The 22,072-nt window shown below is 48.5% G+C and overlaps 1 protein-coding gene across 1 annotated transcript in view; it reads right to left on the reverse strand.

Annotated features, from left to right (window-relative positions):
• Positions 1–22,072, reverse strand: part of LOC119174016 (nicotinamide phosphoribosyltransferase) — a 37,720-nt gene continuing 15,648 nt past the window's right edge. The window contains exons 5-10 of the mRNA XM_075894847.1: positions 14,061–14,219; positions 13,374–13,504; positions 11,884–12,115; positions 9,632–9,892; positions 1,362–1,484; positions 1–120 (exon numbers count right to left, since the gene is read on the reverse strand). Coding sequence (XP_075750962.1) covers positions 13–120; positions 1,362–1,484; positions 9,632–9,892; positions 11,884–12,115; positions 13,374–13,504; positions 14,061–14,219 — 1,014 coding nt within the window. The 3' untranslated portion in view covers positions 1–12. The remainder of the gene's footprint in view (positions 121–1,361; positions 1,485–9,631; positions 9,893–11,883; positions 12,116–13,373; positions 13,505–14,060; positions 14,220–22,072) is intronic.

Genomic DNA, 22,072 nt, shown 5'->3' on the forward strand with positions numbered 1-22,072 from the left:
GTGTGTGTGATTCTATGTACTGAGCAAGTGGCCTAAAGGCTCTTGGGAGCGTCTTCGGATGTCTTCAAATGCCTGCTCCACAAGGAGATTGCCATCCTTGAATACATGGATAAGACAATCCTGAAAGAAGAGAGACAATCTGAGGTTTTTTGATAGTTTTAACACATTCAGGAATTGTATGAGATGTTTCCTTATTACTGTACAGAATTTGGTCAACAATAGAGAACAACAGGACATAAACGTGGATAAAGAAGAAGGCATTGACATTCAATGTCAACTTCAGTAGTACTGTACTTTCATTAGAAATATGTTCTAAACACATAGCTTTGTTATAGTCCAGCCATTTTCACACTGCATTGGTGTGCTGCATTAACATGGATTTGAACTAATGCCAGCTGCACTTTCTGCAAATTTCATTTGCAAGCTATTGCATTGGCATTTTTTATGTTCCAACTAAGGCATATCAGAGAACCATTTCAAGGACAAACTACATGAGTTGAAGTAAAGGTAAATACAAGATATTTTGTAGCATTGCACCAAGAGATCAATGATAAGTTTTCTCTGTTCAAGGGAACTTACAGGTAGAAAAGCATTAAAAGTTTATAATTGCAAAGGAACAAGTACAAAAATAACAGCAACATGAATGGAACAAGTGTTGTGAAATGTGAAGTTGGTGACTTATAGAAGGAAATTCAGTGCACATGAGCAGCAGATATTCTTTCTTTCTTCCTATCACCGAATAAGGGAGCCCTTTACACATGTGTTTCTAAAAAGACATCTTAATTTTCTACTATTTAATTTACAAAGGGAGTGATAGTTTCTTTATGTTTAAAGGAATAGGAGATTAATTGTGCTGGTGATTCATACTTTGCTTTTTATTGATCACGGGCCTCTACCCAGCAAGATGTGTTTGTAGGGGGGGAAGGAGGGCAGAGGGGATACGCATGTTGAAGCCTGTGATTCTTTGAAAAAAACTTTCATTATTTTTTTTCAGTATAAGACACCCCCTACATCAAAATTTGGTGGGAGAGAAAGGCAGCCCCCCCTTCCCCTCGCGCCCAGCTATGATCATATGTGGTAATGCTGGTGGGTGGGTAACTGTACAGAGATAAGACCGTGTGCTCAGATTTGGGTGCACGTGAAGGAACCCCAGGTGGTTGAAATTTCCGGAGCCATGCACTACAGATTCTCTCATAATCATATGGTGGTTTTGGGGGTGTTAAACCTCCACATAATATAATATCTTTATTATTATTATTAACAACTATACAGGGACGAAAGCAAAAGTAGCTCTGTAACAAAATGCTACATTTGCTTTTGGCCTATATATATACATAAATTGCTGGGCTGATATTCCTCACCTCTTCAGGGTTTCCCTGGCCGTGTTCTACTGTGATGTACCCACTGCCGGAATGCTGTAAAGTCAGTCTCCCTTTCTTGGAACTCAATTTAGTGTCAGTCATTGGGTTCCTGTGTACTTCTTTCTGTTACACAGATAAAGATGCTATTTTTCAACCAAACTTTAGCAAAATACCAGAAATTAGACACTGCATAAATATTCATGGATACTGTAGGGAAGCAAGAGAGCGCATTCTTAAAAGATAAAAATTACAGGTCACTTAGGTTTGTCATGGGCTTTATGGCATGCATCTAGCAATAAGGACAGTGAGGGGGCACACAAAAAACAATAGAGGAAAATCACGCTTGTGGTTATTGGTGTCTGTTTGCACTTCTGTAGTGCACCATGGTTAAGTGGTCGGCTGTATTCAAAGGGCATGTACTGGATAAAAAGAAGTGACCGCATAAGCCACAAACACAAATTGCACTCCTGCATGCACAGTACAACAGTACATGCGTATACACCTGACACACATGCACACACATGAAGAAGCCCAGGTATACTGGGGTCACCCCTTTGAGTAAACATTGAACAAGCCCTGTTCATGCGTACACTTGCTTGTTTTCTCTATCATATAATAATTTATGGTACTGCAGATGTCAAGATGATAGTCAAGATAAATACAGAGACAATTGGAACTTTACAAAAAAAAATAAAAGGCAGCTTCTGCTTATAAGGATGCCAAGCTGAAGTAAGTGCGGAGCTTGGCAGCCTTGGTTCTTTCTCTTCAGTTTTCTTTTTCTTTCCTCCTTTCTTTCTTCCTCTCTTCTATTACATTTTATGTATTTTTTCAGCTCTTTATTTTTAATTCCTCCATCCGTTCTATTTCTTTCTCTCTCGCTTTCTGCTTTTCATATTTTTTCTCTTTTCTCCCTGTTTTGCATTTGCTTCCTATTTTCTTTTTCTATTTTTATATGTCATATCGCCTGCGTTATACCCGGAGCACTGGTTATTTTTTCGCTGAGGACGCTCGGCTATCATCGTCAAGGTTCTCGAAAAACAAGCGGGAGGCTACTCCTTGGAGCGAGCGCACTCTCAGTATGCTACGCATGGAGGGTTGCCCCAAGCGATGCCGACAGAAGACTGACCAGGCCATTGAAGTGCTTTGCACCTAAATGTAGCATAGGGACAATAACTTAGCTCGTTGTCTCTGATATCCGTTAGAAGACAATATATATAAATTGTTTGTAAAAAAGAAGCAATCGCGCTCTCGAAAAATCTGAGACACTAAATAGTCACTCTCGGCTGGATTTTGCTGCCGGCGTCAACGTAGGCGTCGCAGTATATATATATATATATATATATATATATATATATATATATATATATAGTCAAGTAGATCTTCCGTGAGCGGTCACAACGTGGTTTATTTCGACGTTTCGGCCTAGAGTGTGGCCTTCATCAGGATCCTGATGAAGGGCAGACTCTAGGGCTTCAAACACGGAAACACGAAACACGTTCTCATATATATATATATATATATATATATATATATATATATATATTCATATAGGAAAGAAGACGCTCGTACGAAGTTATTTTATATGACGTTTCGGCCGTGGGTCCGGCCTTCATCAGAATTCTGATGATTCTGATGAAGGCCGGACCCACGGCCGAAACGTCAAATAAAATAACTTCGTACGTGCGTCTTCTTTCCTATACGAATAATATTTCCCGGACCCAGCATCACTTTTGTTTTTGGTATATATATATATATATATATATATATATATATATATATATATATATATATATATATATATATATATATATATATATATATTGCCGCGCGCTTGATCTGCCAGCGCAAAAGAGGCAGACGAAGTGGCAGTTCCCCTCGTGCCATTGTTCTGTTAATAATCGAGTAGTCAGCACCAGTGTCTATTAAGGCAGTTAAATTGCGACCGTCGAGCAGCACAGGTATGTCCATTGAAAAGTCGCTCAGCTGGGATACAGGCGCCGGCGTAGTCGAATTTCCGTTGGTCCGATGTCGCGTCGATTGGAGGGCGAGGTCTTCATCACGTCGAGAATCAGCGGCCTCGCCTCGAAAGGTCGCTGGCGTTAGTTTTCCAGGCGAGGGCTCGGAGACCGTCCTTGCGGCCTTCGATTTCCGTTGCCTGAATAAGATGACGACCGCGGTGACGGTGAGCGCGACTGACGCCTGAGTGGGACGTTCTGCCGAGCGATAAAATCTTCAATTTCTGGTGGTCTCTGTCCAAACCGGGGGCGGGGTGAATTGGCAGGAAAACCCTGCAGCCCAAGTCGGCGGTACTGGCAGTCTCGGTAGAGGTGACCCGCTTCACCGCAGTGGTAGCAAAGCGGTCGTCGGTCGGGCATGCGCCATATGTCGGATTTACGCATGACGGGTCGAGTGTCTGCAAAATAAGGGACCACCTGTGCGGACTGCAGTGTGGCGTACGGGGTTGCGGCTGGTAGTGGGACTGGTGCAGGTGCGTTGTGTTCGAACGTGTCGGTATAAGGGGTGCGCTGGAAACCACTCACTGGGGATGGTGTCGTGGACGACGGAACGGTGCGTCTCAATACGTCTGCGTAGGTCACCCCTAGAGGTTCACTTGAAGTTGCGAACGCCTGAAGTGGTGCAGCAACCTGCGTTGGTGTCTCGCGGCGAGGTGTGCCGAGCGCATGCTGAACTTCGTCACGTATGATGGTGGCGATGCAATTCGTGGAAGGCTGCTGCTGCGCCTGGTTCAGCTGTTGCAGCTGTTGTAGCTCGTCGCGAACAACCGAACGTATCAGCTCGCGAAGCGCTCCCACGTCGGTCGGGAACGAGCCTAGCCCGGTGGTATAGGTAGCATTCACTTGCCGATCGTACTGGTTCCGCTGCTGCAGCGCCTTTTCCATGGCGACGGCTTCAGTGAGGAACTCCGCGACCGTTCTAGGCGGACTACGAATGAGTCCAGCGAAGAGCTGCTCTTTCACACCTCGCATCAAGTGTCGCAGCTTCTTGTCTTCCGGCATGGTTGGATCGGCGCGAGTGAACAGATGAACCATATCCTCCACGTATGTAGCCACACCTTCATTAGGCATCTGCATGCGGGACTGGAGGGCCCTTTCAGCGCGCTCTCGACGATCGAGACTCGAGTACGTTTCGCGGAGCCTGTGACAGAACTCATGCCACGACGTTAGGAGGCCCTTGCGGTTCTGGAACCATGTGCGAGCACCATCCAGAAGACTAAAGTACACATTCTTGAGCTTCGCTACTTCGTCCCACCCGTTGAAATCCGCTACGTACTCGTACTCAGCCAGCCAATCTTCCACATCTTCATAGAGGCCACCACGAAAGGGACTCGGAACACGTGGTTTTTGTAGCGTGTAATGAGTGGGTGCAGCTGCGGGTGCAGCGGTTGGAGCAGCGGCGGCTCCAGCGGTAGGGGAAGCGGTGACAGCAACAGTATTCTCCATACCAGTCGACGTACTTGTACTGTGAGGCACAAACTCGGGGGACAGTCCTCGAATCCTCCGACTGAAACGGTGTACCGGCGTAAGCTCTGGGTTTTGGGTCACGTTCCGGCTGCTAGAAGGAGTCTGTTGCATAGGTGAGGTTACCCAGCACCTCCACCATTAAAATGTCACGTTAAAGAGACAGGAGACGTTTTTAAGGCGTCCTCACAAAAGTCCGAAGAGCGGTCGGCTCAGCACAGCCAAAAACAGAACAATGGCACGAGGGGAACTGCCACTTCGTCTGCCTCTTTTGCGCTGGCAGATCAAGCGCGCGGCAATATATATATATATATATATATATATATATATATATATATATATATATATATATATATATATATATATATGTGTGTGTGTGTGTGTGACGTAAGAAGGTAGCGACGGTTGGTAGAAGCAGATGAGGAAGAATTGCTTTTAGAATAAACATGGGGTATGAGCCAGGTTACGTCACCCAGTCATCATAGCATCACACAAGTCGACAGGATGAAGACCTCGCGACCACTTCATCGCCCGGCCATCATCATCGAAGACCTCAGCGAGACGCAGTGACCGAACGCGGACCACAGAAGAACGCGGACCACCAAGACCACCAAGCATCATGACAGCAGCATCAGACGACCTTGACATTCCTAAGTACACCGGATCAGCGGACGATGGTCCCGTACAAGACTGGTTCGACGTGTTCGAGCTCCACGTTACCGCTGCATCTTGGTCGGAACGGGAGATGGTTACGAACTTCAGCGACTACGTCACCAGTGAAGCATTGAAATTTTACCTAACCCATATATTCGAGAACGACGAGTCATGGCAAAAATCAAAGAGGAGATGATTACCCCTTTTAATGACTATGACCAAGACTTAGTCATTGCCAACGATCTAGAGACAACTGCACACTATCGTCAATTTCCTAAGCAGTCCTCAAGCATTCGAAAGTCCAGCGCGAATCGACAAGTGCCTCAAGACGAAGTGGCACATGCGTTTACTTACAGAAGGCCATGCATATATTGGGAAAAACCCAACCGTCAAGCGCAGCTCCCTTGTGCACGAAAGTCGGCATTTCCAAAGTCGTGGCACCAACATACGACACGAGACGTCGCTCACCCTACTGATGCCTTTCATGCTTCGTCTCGCATACATGGTCCACCACCTGGTTTTCTACGACGCAGCTCTTCAAAGGCTCCTAACGGTCACTATTCGTGTCATAAGGACGCCTTGTTCATGGTAGACCAGCTGACCCCTGGGGGAAAATACCAAACAACGCCAAGATGACTCAAAGAGTGAAAATCAGTCTTCACGCATTGGAGCAGCTTACTCCCCATCTCGCAGACTTGGCCCGCCTCCTGGTTTTCCATCGCTTGCCTCTTTCGTGACTCACAATGTCCATCTCACATCTAGCACGCTCACAATGGTCGGGATAGAGCTGCGGAGCTCGGACGATGCTACGCCAAGCCCTAGACTTACCACCCAGATTCATGCGCCAGAACAGCTCGCATCGTTAGTTGCACAGAAAGAGGGCCATTCACAACTCAAACCTTACCGAACTACCCCTGTTGCGGTGTTGCCGTCCAGTGCGCAGCCACCAGAAACTCCAAACACAGAAAGCTCAGACGCATCGAACGTCGCATGCTACCAGGCCCAAGAACCACTCATAGTGAGCCGCGAAGAAGAAGCCCCTGATGAACTATCTGTCAACTCTGAATGTTTTTTGTCGCGAGAGTTCATTTCCACGGCACCGCAGACTTGCCAAAATTTGCATTTTCAACCTGGTGATGCGACGTCACATGTGGTACCCTCATGCAGTGGTCACCAATCCAAGAATCGAACCAATTCAGAAGCAAATCATACATCAAACCTCGTACACAGTTGTCTTTCAGAAGCGTCCGTAATCAACCACGTCACAGAAGCCTCTGAAGAGCAGGCTAGCGATGATGTCGCACCACCAACCATGCCTGATAAGCAAGAAACCTGTTCACCATGCATCAGCTGTCTACAGGACGCGTCAAACCTCAAAGTAAATGAATGTCCCATTCCGGGAGGCTTGCCACTACAGCCATCTCCTGAGCAGCATCAGCAAAGCAAGCATAGCCAAGCGCGCAACCTCATGCGACAACAAAATAGGCTGCAACGAAGGCATCGACGAACACGAAATTCAACGGAAGCACACTCACCAATTGAAGAACAGCGGAAAATAAGATCTCTAACCCAAAAAGTATTCCAAGACGTCAAATTTTCCCGCACAGAGGAAAGTCGCCAGAGACGCTCCCTGCGCCTGCAGTTACACAGACCGCAACACCACGGAAAATGCCAAGAAGGATGCAGAAGCACTTCTTGCATACCGCCAGCCCGCAGGCATCACGCCGTCACAATCCGTCAACAAGCACGCATTTTAGAAACAAAGCGTCTGTCGCAGCCACGACTCAGATTCCAACGCATGAGACATCTGACCTGCCAACGCTACAAGGAGTCCCAACCTTGTTCGTTCCTCAATACTAACCAGGTTGTGCCATCATCATTTTTAACGCTGAAGGCATGGTTATGCTCTCCAGAACGCAACAGCCAACCTCGCCCACCTGAGGTCTCGTAGATATCACCGGACTGCCTTTCCTGTGAACATTTTGTGCAAGTGCATTGAACCGCCGTGTGGCATGGAACTACTGCATTTTCTAGCGTTATTTTTTATTATAAGACTCCATTTGTTCATGCTTTCTAGATTGTAGCTCGCGCATTCTTTTGGGGGGAGGGGTAATCGTGACGTAAGAAGGTAGCGACGGTTGGTAGAAGCAGATGAGGAAGAAGTGCTTTTAGAATAAACATGGGGTATGAGCCAGGCCACATCACCCAGTCATCATAGCGTCACACACACACACACACGCACGCGCGCACACACACACACACACACGCACGCACACTGGGAAGGAAGTGTATACCTAAGGGCTCGTTTTTCCGTGTTTTGACACAATATTAATGAGATCTAACAGACAGTAATGCCAAGGAATGTACAGGGGAACTTATTAGAACCAATGGAATGTAAATAAGAAAGAAAAGTGGGTGAAAAAATAACCAGTCCTATACATGAACCAGCCGTGAGCATATATATATATATATATATATATATATATATATATATATATATGTGTGTGTGTGTGTGTGTGTGTGTGTGTGTGTGTGTGAAAACGCAAAAATTAAAAAATTCATGAAAAAGACTAGGGCGCGCGGAAGCAATTTTGGGTCCTCTGAGACGTGAGCGCGAGGCGTTTATCACTGAGCCATGGAGGAGCACGTGCCTCAACGCTCCAACGGCAAGCTATTTATATCTACCTTTTCCCGCTGGTGACGGGCATCTGGGAGGGGGAGGGTATCATGTTTTCAGCATTACCAGCGAGATGACGCAATGAGCGCGCGTCGTCGGACCGTCACGACGCGGCGGCGCGCGTTCTCATCTCCCACGCGTACTTTGCTCTGCGGAGATGGGACGCTCTCGCGTGCGCTCGCTTATCCCGCGCTGGGGCCAAGTGTACGCCTTGTGCTTTCACCGGAACGATTCTGTTGTAGTTACTGGGGGCACAACGGTCACTGCACTCGTTGCACAGTCTCCGTTTGCGAAAAGGACGCGCTTTTCAGACACAGCGAAGTAACAGCTCAGACACTTATTCCCGTTCATATGTACCTGTGAGTATATTTGTGCATGATTTGTGCGTGTGGAACGCGGGGCACGATTCGATCTGCTTGCCATTCTGCGCGTGACCTTCCAATTTGCTGCTAACGTGTTCATTGCTTCGCCTTTGCGGCAAAGTTGTGACTTTTTTATTTATTACTGTTACTTTTATCATTTTTTGCTCTCCATGACCAAGATTTTCGTAACTTTTGGAAATTGAAACTTGTTGTAAATCCTTTTGATAGTTTACTTTTAATGCTACCTTTGCAATTCGAGTCACACTAGAATCAAATATTTCTTCGATACAGCTGTTGCCGCGGTAGCTTTTTCGTTCTCGGTTTTGTTATAAAAAGAACAAGTGTCACTAAAAAGAAGCGTGACGAAATGAAGTTGGTATTTAGTTCACTGTAACCAATAATTAACTGTATCAGTGTTCATTATAAATATATCCAGCTAGATGCACGTAGTATTCAGGCAATAAAAGTGAATAAAAAAGTAATCCTGTTTGAGTATTCAAGCTTTGAATACGAATCTAATACAAAAAAAGAGTGGGGAATGTTCCTATGTGCCACTCCGCCCCATCGCACTTGAGGGCTGGAGAATCACGTTACTAATCCAACTAGAATGTCTGCAATGCTATCTGCAATGAGTGAATAAAGAGAAGAAAAATAGGTGGATCCCTCACATGACAATCTCCGCAAAAAAAAAAAAGAGAAGCATGAGCATGTTGGTAGTTCTATCATGAATATGGAGCATGAGAAGGATGCGATTCGTACAAAGTCGGGGGCGCTTGGCTTCTGGATTTTAGGGCCACTTCCTGCGAAGCTTTATTTCTTTTTTTCTCTTCAATAACACGATGAAAAACAAATGAAGAGAAACACGTTTATGATGGAAATTTCACCATGCGCACGAGGAGGTAGCGGCTGTGGGTAAAGGGTACTCTCTTCTAATATTCTTTTTCTCCGTTGTTAGATCAGTATGGCGCCATATATAATTTGATGTCATGCTGTTGGCAAATGCCTTATGAGGAATTTCTCTGTAAGCCCTGTACTTTCTACAATGCGAAGGACTCGCACTGCCTCATTCGCATGCTCAGTGAAGCCGCCGAGGATCACCTCTTCTCCACGCACGGTGGCTGCACTGCACTGGAAGGCAAAGCGCTGCGCTGGTCCTCGTGGTTCGCGCATGAGTGTGCCGTCGCTGGCCAGAAGCACATTTTGGGCGCTCCACTGGTTTGCTTTGGCATTAGCCAGCACGGCTTCTGCCATCTCCAACGTCATGCCGTCGCCATGCATCAGGCGCACATAGGGTGGCAGCTCGCGAAAACCCAGCGAGTTCACCGTCACCGAATAGTACCTCCCAAGTATCTCCAAGACCTATACAGAGAAAAGAACAGGAAGAGTGAGACATATGGTTGAGATATGTTTGGGGAGTGAGCTATCCACGAGAGCTGCGGGCATCAATGTACAACATTGAGTCCATAAAAGGTTCCCTGCGACAAAAAATTGAGCGTGTATTTTTGGTCGCTTGTCCTCAAATTGTGGAATGCACCGATGTCGCTGTGCGAGTGCATGGCAGCGCAAAACTGCCAAAATTTTATTTCAACAGAGAAACCACATTGTCTTCCGGCTAGATCAATACGCAGCGGCTATTTTCGGGATCGGAAGTGACACTTCATATAGCTTCATCACGTGTAAGGAATGATAGTAGTATGCTCTAACTGTGGCCGAGCATTTTCATTGACTTGACACGAGAAGTCGCATGTAATATTCATATGGTCCCAGATAGGCCACACTATTACGTGCTTAAAGTTACAAAAGCACATTTTATACTTGTGTACAAAAGAAATTGTGTTTCTAATTGTGAAATTTTTAGAATGGTTACAGAACGGTGCACCTGCCGTCATTTTGCCAAGGTGCCCTTAAAGGCACCCGTCTTCATGTCACCTTCCTGCGTCCCGTCTTTGCGTTTTTTTTTTTCCAATTTTAATGATAATATCGGAGATTTAACGTCCCAAAACCACCATATGATTATGGGACACACCGTAGTGGAGGGCTGAGAAAATTTCGACCACCTGTGATTCTTTAATGTGCACATAAGCACACAGACCTGAAACATTATCGCCTCCATCAAAAATGCAGCCGCTGCAGCCGGGATTTGTTCCCGTGAGCTTTTCTAAAATTTAAAGCTATGTGTCAGCTAGCCCGCTTTTCGCCGGTTCTCCAGACAAATAACATCGTTACCGTGCGCGAATTTCGGTAAGTCTTGTTGCGTTCATCCAACTATTCAGCACCACACACACTCCATCGCTGCTGAACTCAGACGAAAAACTGTTGTGGGAACCGCTTAAAATCTGATGAATGCTTGCTCAATTGCGTGTAACGCCTGTTCATGTCTTCTGGCCGCGTTTGAGAAGGTCGCGAACGAGCGCTAATCGTTTCTGAGAAAAGGCAGATTTGTTTCAATATGCAAGCGTTCCTTCCCTTTTTTCTCGCGTAATATTGCGTTACTACCAGGGAACGTGTTATGATTAATAGGAACACACTAATAACACTCGTTGTTGGGCTAGTTGGTGCATTGCACCATAAAAAATCTAGCCAATAAATAAAAAAAAACTCTCCTTCGTTTTAAGTGTTCGTTATTTATTGGCTAGATTTTTTTTTCTGATAAGAATACACTTCGTCTTACGTGGGTATATGGGTGACAATGCCCTATTACTGCAAGTAGAAAATATGGCAACTCTAATTTTTTTCCTGTATGCAAGGCATGAAAAAAATGAAAATGAGTGGAACAAAAGCTTGTTATAGTGGCAACTACAGCACCAAAACTTATGACGTCATACCGACAAACATTATTTGTACTTCATCACGCCGTATAGAGTTGGTGCTATACTAGTAACCGTACCACACAATTGTCGAAGGAAGAAAGCAGGACAGTACAACTGTCTACTAGCCTTGGTAGTTCACCTTGAAAGGAGTAAGGCTACTAAGTTCTATACTAGGACACGGGCTATAATGTGAAATGTTTGCTAAACAATGCAGTCTATCCGAACACTGCTTACGCAACTAGAACTTGTGCTGGTAGTTAAGTTAATTAGACGCAACTTCAACTTGTGCTTCAGTTTCTATTTGTGCTGCCTCCTGTTACTCGTGTGATGAACGAAAACTGAGCAGAAACTGTAGATGACGATTTTAAAGGGAAGCTTTCATGCGACGGTTCTTTTGTCTACAAGTGTGGTCAGCACGGAAATGTCGAGCACTCAGCGATATTCAAGTTTGGTCATTTCGTGCTTGACAGTTATAACGGCTGCGAAAATCCCACTAAAACGAACGAAGTACTCGCTTCAGCCTAGCACGCTCTCCCTTGCCTCGACGATGATCTCCGGTGGGTCGCCGGACTGCAGCCTGACGATGAGCATGCCGCCGTGGAGCTCTGCGCGGGCTTCGACCAGGTGGCGCAGGTCCTGGCCCCAGACGTGTTCGCAGCAGTTCGCCGCGTGGTAGGCGTCGCTGGCCACGGAGGCCGGCCCGCTGGGGAACGCGTGCATGACCTGGCGGCATGCTGCCGTCTCTCCTGCTTGACCCCAAGGGGTCATGGTGCTGCGTATGCAGGCCATGCCATTTTGTTTCTATGAAGAAGTATCTTTATGACAAACGTTCTTGTTCAACGAAAAAAGAAACCACTGGGCAATGTGCGTGAAGACATATATAAAGATACGTTTGCCTCGTGCTTTTGTTTTCCGCGCAGCGTAGTTGATCTATAGTTTCGCCTTTTCGTACCCTCGACACGTGGGCTATCTATTTGCGGTTCGTGTACGAATGGCTTAATTTTAAGCGTAGGCGTGGGTAAGGCGGGGAGTAGGCGACCGCGCCCCCGAGTAACCTAAGGGCGGGGGGGGGGGGGGGGGAGGGGGTAGTGCAAAGTTTGCCCCATTGGGGAGGGCGCGTTGTTACGAGCCTTCGCAACACTCCGCACCCTCCCTCTCGATGGTAACCCTGCACATGCTTATGCTTGCGAGTGACCTATGTTCTACAATCATGTTCCGCTCCTGCAGCCAATTCATATGTATAAAAAGCTGGCGTAATGTCGGGATTCAATATGTATTAAAAGTAATTTTTTGAACGACACGCACTTGTTGCAAGGACTAGTGTAGTTACCTGTGCGTGTCGCACGACGAACGTGCGAACAACGCACATCATTACCTGTGCGTCCCGCACATTTGAGGCAGGTATCAAGTTCGGCTAGATGCTTTAATCAGTTTATTTATGTAGTTTATTTGGTTTTGTTGTTCTGTATTGCAATGTGTATTATGCGAATACCACCGTGTGGCGCACTTACACTATACTTTTGGATCGCAATCGTCTGTGTAGGCTTCATTAAATTGTTACCTATCTATGTTGTTCGGAGATGTCGGCATTTTGCAGCAGGGACTTAAAAATAGAAATGAAGAAAAAATTCCCGTCTCGCCGAGAAATTTTAGTTATTTTTATTTATGTGATCTCCTCATTTGCTTCTTCGTCTATACTTTGCCAATCAGAGTTTTTACGTAACGCCTATCTCCCTCTTCCTTCCCACTTCTTGCCTCGGCACTCTTTATTTCACTAGGCTTTGCTCTCTCCCACCCCAGGCTTCCTTCGCTCCACTCTCTCCCTCTGATGTTTCCTTCGCTGCTGCTGTACTTCGTATGGGGCTTGCGCAATTCCTGTGGCCCATACCCGCCCTAATAGCTCTAGGTGAATGACATGTGGACCAAACTCAAGTTTAAATGGCTGCGTAGTTAAAAGGTGAGTTTGTTCTAAGAGGATGGTTTGCCTTTTTACCTGCTGTGTTTGATGTCGCCACTGTGCGGTTACTCACCTGTGCTCTGTCGAAGGATAAGAGTACCCCGCCATTGGGAAGCCGTAGTATTGGCTGACGAGGCGAATCCCGGCTATGTTGTCGCTGCTCAGAAAGTTGACTAAATGGGCCGCGCCTCCGATGGCAGCAGACTATATCATCCAAGTGTGACAAGAAAAAATTGTTGAGGGACGCCTAAGTGTTTTAGCATGCACGTTTACGTGGAAACAAATAGTGGTATTTACAACACTGCAACACTATGGCCTTTGTCAGTAGTTTGTAACAATACTTAGACATGCGAAACTTGGAATTTCATTGAGCTCTAAAAAAGCTGGCCCATGAACCGGAATTTCAGAAAAACATACATTGCAAAAACACATGGTACTGATATGATGCGGACAAATTCTTTCGTGCCTAAAATTCAGCGCTAAAACTTTTCAGTGCCTGTGATGTTGTGCTGATGAGCTCGATGTATTTTTTATTTGAAGCGGCAGCACTTTGACAAAAATAGAAAGCGAAGGTGTCCGCTTTGGGCAGATATATGAACCAGACTATCAAAATGAATCCTGAACCTTCAGCTGTGGTGTTTTGCTTGCCCGTGTCAAGTTTTGGTATGCCAAATCAATAAATAAAATTCAGGGAAGCTTTTGTACTGACTTCAAGATACAATAATCAAGCGTCTTGAAAAGAAGAGGTCATCATGCTTACTTCGACAGAAGAAGCGCCGCCGCAGCCGAAATCATGGAGTTGGTACGGTATAGAAGCCGTGGACCCGCAGGTTTCCTGCAGGTACCTGGCCAGAAGCTCCTTGTAGTGCCATGCATTAGTGGCCACTGTAGTCGGGTACCACGTCTGCTGCAGTAGGGTCTGTGCAAAGGGGAGAACCTTTGCATACGTCTCGTGTTACTCCTTGTTACAAGCTGCCACTCTAGCGTCGCCAGCGTGAAGTCGGCGACGGGAATGACAGCAGGTTGGTCCGTTCCGTACGCAAGCAGAGACAGTGAAGAGATCAGAGACGTGAGTAAACAAAACAAACTTTACTCTAGTGATATTGCAGCACACGGGATATAATACAACACTTCAATACAACTAACAAAATACATCAACACTTGATACAACTAAAAATATATAAAACCAAAACAATAAACCAGCTTACGAGAGAGAACTATTACAAGCTACACAAACTAACCACAATAGAACTACGGAGTAGAAAGTTCGAAGATATAAACAGGTGAAGGTATACGTGTGATGACCGGCAGCGTTGCGTCCCCGACGATCGGATGCGAGAAGTCGAAGAGAGTTCTGGCACGACTGCGATGTCGGCGGTGTTGCAACGCTGGTGGCTCCGGGAGGCTAGTGCTTGCAGGTGACTTCGAGCAGGTTGAGCTAACTCGAGGCGAAGTCCCGATGTCTACGTTGCAGACGTTAATATCGCGTCACAACTAGACGAACGGCTAAGTTTAGGTGGCCAGCCGATACAGAGCCACACTAAAAACTTCTAGAAGAGATGCTTGTTGATCTGTTTCTACACCATGTTGGTCAGCGACTAGTCTGCCTAGCAGGGCAAAATCCTGCGCTTAAATCCCCCTCGTGTCTCCTCGCTCTCTTCCTTGGAAACAAGAGACCTCTACATGGGTCCAATCATGCGCGTTTAATTGATGGAAACTCCGCCCCAAAAATATTTTGACCTCACCCCTTTTTAATTGGGAGAGGGCCCTCAACTAGCGAGAGTGACAATTTGTCGGGTTGTTGTCATACGGCTTGCCCACCAGAGCGTTTCCCACGCTTTTCCCCGTGGGAACGGTCAAACGTTTGGCTCTCAGCCGGTGCGTCTCGTAGTCTAATCCTTGTTCGGGGTATACTGCGGCCTTCTACGACCTTGCAGCCGCCGCCGCAGTTACAAAAGGATCAAACGTCGGCGGCGACGTTCTAAGAAGAGCACCTCATTCTGCACTTCTCGGCTCCCTTTCATGCGCCGCCGTTCTCACGGTCAGTCGGGGAGTACGGCGCCCGTTAATTGCTGTGACGCGGTGTCGCCAAAAATGGCCGTCCGTGACACTCCTCCAAATGCAACCCTTGCTGTATGTATTACGCGAATATGCTATAATAGTGCCACGTTCCATTTCCCAAGTTTTTGTTATCGTCCCAAAACACCACACGATTCTCAGCGCAAACCGCGCCTGCAGTTTTCTAGAAGGTTCCGGACTGTAGTAGATCATTTCGATAAGATTACGCCCACTGTGCGAACGGTACAGATTGTTCTGGAACCTACGCCACCGCCAGCGATAACGCTACAACATTCGACGGCAAGAGTATAAATGCCGACGTGCTTCGCCGCTTGTCAGTTGTTGATTGAAGGCCGACGCTCCGTCCGCCGCTATCAGTCCGAGACTGCTATCTGTGCGAGACTGCTGCTGTAATTTGACTTTCCGTTTACCGGGCACAGGTTCGCCCAAATAAACAGTTAAATACCAACACGAAGTCTCCTGTCTTCGGCCACGTCACGACCCCGTGACATCTGGTGGAGGTGCTGCTTCGTTCATGTACCGGACGCCCCCGTCAAGCCGTGAACCCAGCCCACGTCGCGGAGAAGACACCGACGCCAACCAGGAGCAGCGAACAAGCCGCCGACAGCAAGGGCTACCACCGGAGTGCGGGCTTCTACCAGACAAGGCGCGGAAGACAAAGGCCATGACCGCGACTGCAGCGACAATGACAACCGCAGCGTCCCAGCCCACGATGGTCATGCATCAACCCAGGGAACCACCAATTTTCCATGGGTCATCGTTCGAAGACCCGGAGTCCTGGCTGGAAACATATGACCGTGTGGCCGCCCTCAACCACTGGGACCATGACGAAAAGCTGCGTCGTGTGTTTTTCTATTTGGAAGACACCGCAAGGACTTGGCTTGAAAATCGGGAGTCCACGCTCCGAACGTGGGATGTTTTCTGCGGCGCGTTCCTGCAAACGTTCGCGAGCGTCGCTCGCAAAGAGAGGGCCGCTGCTTTATTAGAGACTCGGGTTCAGTTACCAAATGAAAATGTCGCCATTTTCACAAAAGAAATGACCCGACTATTCCGTCACGCTGACCCGGACATGCCTGAGGAGAAAAAAAGTTCGTTTCCTCATGCGAGGGGTCAAACAGGAGCTCTTCGCGGGACTGATGAGAAACCCACCGATAACCGTCCAAGAATTTGTAGCCGAAGCGACCACTATCGAAAAGACCCTGGACATGCGCACCAGACAGTATAATCGTCGCCTGACTGCAGACTGCGCTGCTGCTCAAGCCAGTAACTCCGGAGACCTGCGTGAAACGATCCGAGCGATCGTGCGGGAAGAGCTGCGCAAGCTGTTGCCTTCGGCACAGCCTCAAGTGGATTCAATTGCCGACATTGTGCGAGAAGAAGTTCGGCAATCGCTTCAAATTCCCCACGCACCGCTGCCCGAGCCGGAAGCTATGAGCTACGCCGCTGCACTGCGCCACAACGCTCCTCCCCGTCCACGCCAAAACGCCGCCCCATCGCACTTCCGTCGACAGACGCCACCGCCGCCACCACCCCCACCGACGTCATACCGTTCGCCAGCGGCCCAGTGCAGTGCACCGAGGAAGACTGACGTCTGGCGCACCCCTGACCATAGCCCGCTCTGCTACCACTGTGGCGAGGCCGGACACACATACCGCCGTTGCCAGTACCGACAGATGAGACTGCGTGGCTTCGCCGTCAATGCACCGCGTCCACAGCCAGGAGAACGACCACGTGACATCGCCGACTACCTGACAGGAACTCGGTGGACACCACGAAGCCCTTCGCGTTCGCCGTCGCCCAGCCGCCACACGTCACCGCACCACCGGCAGTACTCTGGCCCAACGCGGGGCCGGTCTCCTAGCCCGTATCCGGGAAACTAAGGGCAGCAACCGGTGGAGGTGCGGTTGCTGTGCGACGAACTACCGAAAATCCTCCGACGACGACGACGCCGCGACGGAGCTTTCCGAAGACAACGCCAAACAGGCAAAGCCCTGACGGCGAAAGCTCACTTACTGAAGGCGGCCTGACGACGCAACATGGAAGCAGCGGAACAAGCCGACGCAGCCGTGACCCGACGCCACGCCCTAACTGTAATGCGAGACGGCGAACTAGCGACCTCGACGTTCTTATCGACGGCCACAGTGTGACCGCTCTCGTCGATACTGGAGCCGACTATTCTGTCATCAGTGGGTCGTTCGCCGCGAAGTTAAGGAAAGTTAGGACAGCTTGGAAAGGCCCTGAAATCCGCACAGCCGGAGGCCATCTCGTAACGCCTGCAGGAATCTGCACAGCGAGAGTCACCATTGACGGCCGTATTTATCCTACAGACTTCGTAGTCCTACAGCGTTGCTCAAGAGATGTCATCCTTGGCATGGACTTCTTATGCCTCCATGGTGCTGTCATCAACCTAAAAACAAAGTCGATAACGTTATCCACAGAAGAAGCACTACCGCCGCGCACGCCGTCAGAACACCATGCCTTGAGTGTGCTGGAAGAACAAGTCACCATTCCGCCTCGCTCAAGCGTCATTATTTCAGTCGGCGCTCCTAAATCACCTGACTTGGAAGGCGTCGTTGAAGGCAGTCAGCATCTGTTGGTCACCCGAAATATTTGCGTCGCAAGAGGAATTGCAGAGCTGCGGGGAGGCAAAGCAACGGTTATGCTCACGAATTTCAGCAATGAGTAGAAGCATGTGAACAAAGGAACAACGGTCGCATACATCGAAGAAATTGTCGAAGCCACCAGTGCTTTCGCCCTCGCTGATTCTGCGGAACCTGCTCAGAGGAACCAAGCACCTCCCATAGCTTTCGACGTCAATCCCAGACTTCCGAACGATAAGCAAGAACAGCTCAAGGCCCTGCTCCTGCAATACGAAGATTGCTTTTCGTCGTCATCAAAAATTCGACAGACCCCAATCACGAAACATCGCATCATAACCGAAGAAAATGCCAGACCACTCCGTCAGATTCCGTACAGGGTTTCGACGCGAGAACGTGAGGCCATGAAGAGACAAGTTGATGAAATGCTGCGGGATGACATTATCCAGCCGTCCAAGAGTCCGTGGGCATCCCCCGTGGTGTTAGTGAAGAAAAAGGATGGGACCCTACGTTTCTGCGTCGATTATCGCCGCCTGAACAAAATCACAAGAAAGGACGTGTATCCCCTCCCACGAATAGACGACGCACTTGATCGGCTCCATAACGCCAAGTACTTTTCATCAATGGACCTCAAGACTGGCTATTGGCAAATCGAAGTCGACGAAAGAGACCGAGAGAAGACGGCGTTTATAACACCGGACGGCCTCTTCGAGTTTAAGGTGATGCCCTTCGGCCTTTGCTCAGCGCCTGCAACGTTTCAACGCGTTATGGATACAGTACTGGCAGGATTGAAGTGGCAGACTTGCCTTGTGTACTTGGACGACGTCGTCGTGTTTTCCTCGAGTTTCGACGAGCATCTTCGGCGCCTTGAAGCTGTACTTCAAGCTATCAAGACTTCCGGACTCACACTGAAGCCAGAAAAGTGCAGATTTGCGTATGAGGAGCTCTTGTTTCTGGGGCACGTTATCAGCAAGTCTGGAGTTCGTCCCGACCCACGGAAAACAGCCGCCATCGCCGACTTCCCGCCGCCCACTGACAAGAAAGCCGTGCGCCGATTTCTGGGCCTGTGTGCCTATTATAGGCGGTTCGTGAAAAACTTCGCCCGCATCGCCGATCCTCTCACTAACCTTACCAAGGCCGACGTGGAGTTTAAGTGGGAAACGCCGCAGGAACACGCTTTCCAGGAGCTTAAACATCGCCTCCAGACGCCTCCGTTACTTGCCAATTTCGCCGAATTCGCCGAGACAGAAATACATACTGACGCAAGCAGCGTAGGTCTTGGCGCCGTTCTTGTGCAGAGGGCTGACGGACTTGAAAGGGTTATTAGTTACGCCAGCCGATCGCTATCCAAAGCAGAAGCAAATTATTCCACAACAGAAAAGGAGTGCCTCGCCATCATCTGGGCTACGTCGAAATTTCGCCCCTACCTATACGGCAGGCCCTTCAAAGTTGTGAGCGACCACCACGCATTGTGTTGGCTAGCCACCTTGAAGGACCCCTCAGGTCGCCTCGCACGATGGAGCCTGAGACTTCAAGAATATGACATTACTGTCATTTACAAGTCCGGCAAAAAACACTCCGACGCCGACTGTCTCTCTCGTGCGCCTGTCGACCAACCGCTACCCGACGACCCGGATGACGACTACTTCTTAGGAACGATAACTACCGACGACTTCGCTGAACGACAGAGGGCCGACCCGGAACTTAAGGCCCTAATAGAATACCTCGAAGGCAGGACCGCCGAAGTCCCGAAGGTATTCAAGCGCGCACTTGCGTCGTTCTTTCTACGAAACGGTCTTCTACAAAAGAAAAACTTTTCACCGCTTCGAGCCAAGTACCTCCTTGTGGTGCCTTCAGCTCTGCGACCAGAACTCCTGGAGGCCCTTCACGACGATCCGACGGCAGGGCACCTCGGTGTTTCTCGCACGCTCGCGAGGATACAAGAAAGGTACTGCTGGCCACGTCTTACCACCGACGTCACTCGTTATGTGAGAACATGCCGGGACTGTCAGCGACGCAAGACACCACCGACAAGGCCAGCGGGACTTCTGCAGCCAATTGATCCACCTTGTCGACCTTTCCAGCAGATTGGTATGGACCTACTGGGGCCGTTCCCGACGTCGGCTTTCGGAAACAAGTGGATCGTGGTAGCTACCGACTACCTCACCCGCTACGCCGAGACAAAAGCCCTGCCAAAAGGCAGTGCATCCGAGGTAGCTAAATTCCTCGTCGAAAATATTGTCCTACGTCATGGCGCCCCGGAGGTCCTTATCACCGACAGAAGAACGGCATTCACTGCCGACTTAACTCAAGCGATCTTTGCATACAGCCAAACAAACCACCGCCGGACGACAGCGTACCACCCACAGACCAACGGCCTCACCGAGCGGCTTAACAAGACGATCGCCGACATGCTGTCAATGTACGTCGATGTCGAACACAAGACGTGGGACGCCATTCTTCCGTATGTGACCTTCGCATACAACACGGTGGTGCAGGAGACGACGCAGATATCTCCATACAAATTGGTCTACGGAAGGAGCCCGGCAACGACGCTCGATGCCATGTTACCCAACGTCACCGACGAAGAAAACCTCGATGTGAGCGAGTACCTTCAACGCGCCGAAGAAGCCCGACAACTTGCGCGTCTCCGTATCAAGAATCAACAGACGACCGACAGCCACCGTTACAACCTTCGACGACGCTTCGTGGAATACCAGCCCGGTGAACGTGTTTGGGTGTGGACGCCGATACGCCGACGTGGACTAAGTGAAAAGCTTCTGCGACGGTACTTCGGACCGTACAGGGTGGTTCGACGTCTCGGCCCACTTGATTACGAGGTTGTCCCCGACGGCATCACGAACTCTCAACGACGCCGATCGCGACCTGAAGTCGTCCATGTCGCGCGCCTCAAGCCGTTTCATGCGCGTTAACAAACTGAACTAGTGTTTTTTTTGTATTATTGTTGTATCGTAATTTATTCATTGTACTGTCTTGCATTGTTATTGTACTTTCATCTTTAGTTAAAGCATCGGGACGATGCCTTTTTTTTTCAGAGGGGGGCAATGCCACGTTCCATTTCCCAAGTTTTTGTTATCGTCCCAAAACACCACACGATTCTCAGCGCAAACCGCGCCTGCAGTTTTCTAGAAGGTTCCGGACTGTAGTAGATCATTTCGATAAGATCACGCCCACTGTGCGAACGGTACAGATTGTTCTGGAACCTACGCCACCGCCAGCGATAACGCCACAACATTCGACGGCAAGAGTATAAATGCCGACGTGCTTCGCCGCTTGTCAGTTGTTGATCGAAGGCCGACGCTCCGTCCGCCGCTATCAGTCCGAGACTGCTATCTGTGCGAGACTGCTGCTGTAATTTGACTTTCCGTTTACCGGGCACAGGTTCGCCCAAATAAACAGGTAAATACCAACACGAAGTCTCCTGTCTTCGGCCACGTTAGAGTGCAAACACATCACACACACGCACAGGCACCAAACACGTGTTTCATGCCTTGGTGGAGGGGGGGGGGGGGGTGTGCGTGAGTGTTTCGTGCGTTTCCGGTCAAATTAAGTTTTTGGATATGCTATAGCTGGAGGAACTAACGTGACGATAATGGAAATTTACTTTAGTAACTCCCGAAGAAGGTGGTCGGTGTGTGCTCTAACGACGGAATTCACATTGATGAATTATGACATACAGGTTCTGAAATGCCACTCACGTGTACTTCATGTTTTTTTTTTATTTCGGGAAACTGTGCTGTAATGGAAGGCCAGCAAGCGCTGTGCAGACGAACGTGCAAAGGTATGCGCATATGCACCACTGTCGTAGCCCAGTAGTTTCAAGCTTCTTCCTGTCCGCACTTTTTTTCAGTTTGGATGTGTACATATACAGCGTGTCCCAAATATCACGTAGCAAGATTAAAAAAAAAGGACCTTCGTTAAGCGAAGTACACCCTTTGCACATTTTCCCAGTACACTGTAGTACCCACAACTAATGTTTTGCTAATTAAGTTTAGCCAATTAGTCTTATTTAGGTTTCTAACTCAACAAATTCTCATGTAATCATTGAAAGGTCAAGCATATGTGGGCATGTTCA

The sequence above is a fragment of the Rhipicephalus microplus genome, chromosome 5 (assembly GCF_043290135.1).
Source record: "Rhipicephalus microplus isolate Deutch F79 chromosome 5, USDA_Rmic, whole genome shotgun sequence".
Lineage (NCBI taxonomy): Eukaryota > Metazoa > Arthropoda > Arachnida > Ixodida > Ixodidae > Rhipicephalus > Rhipicephalus microplus.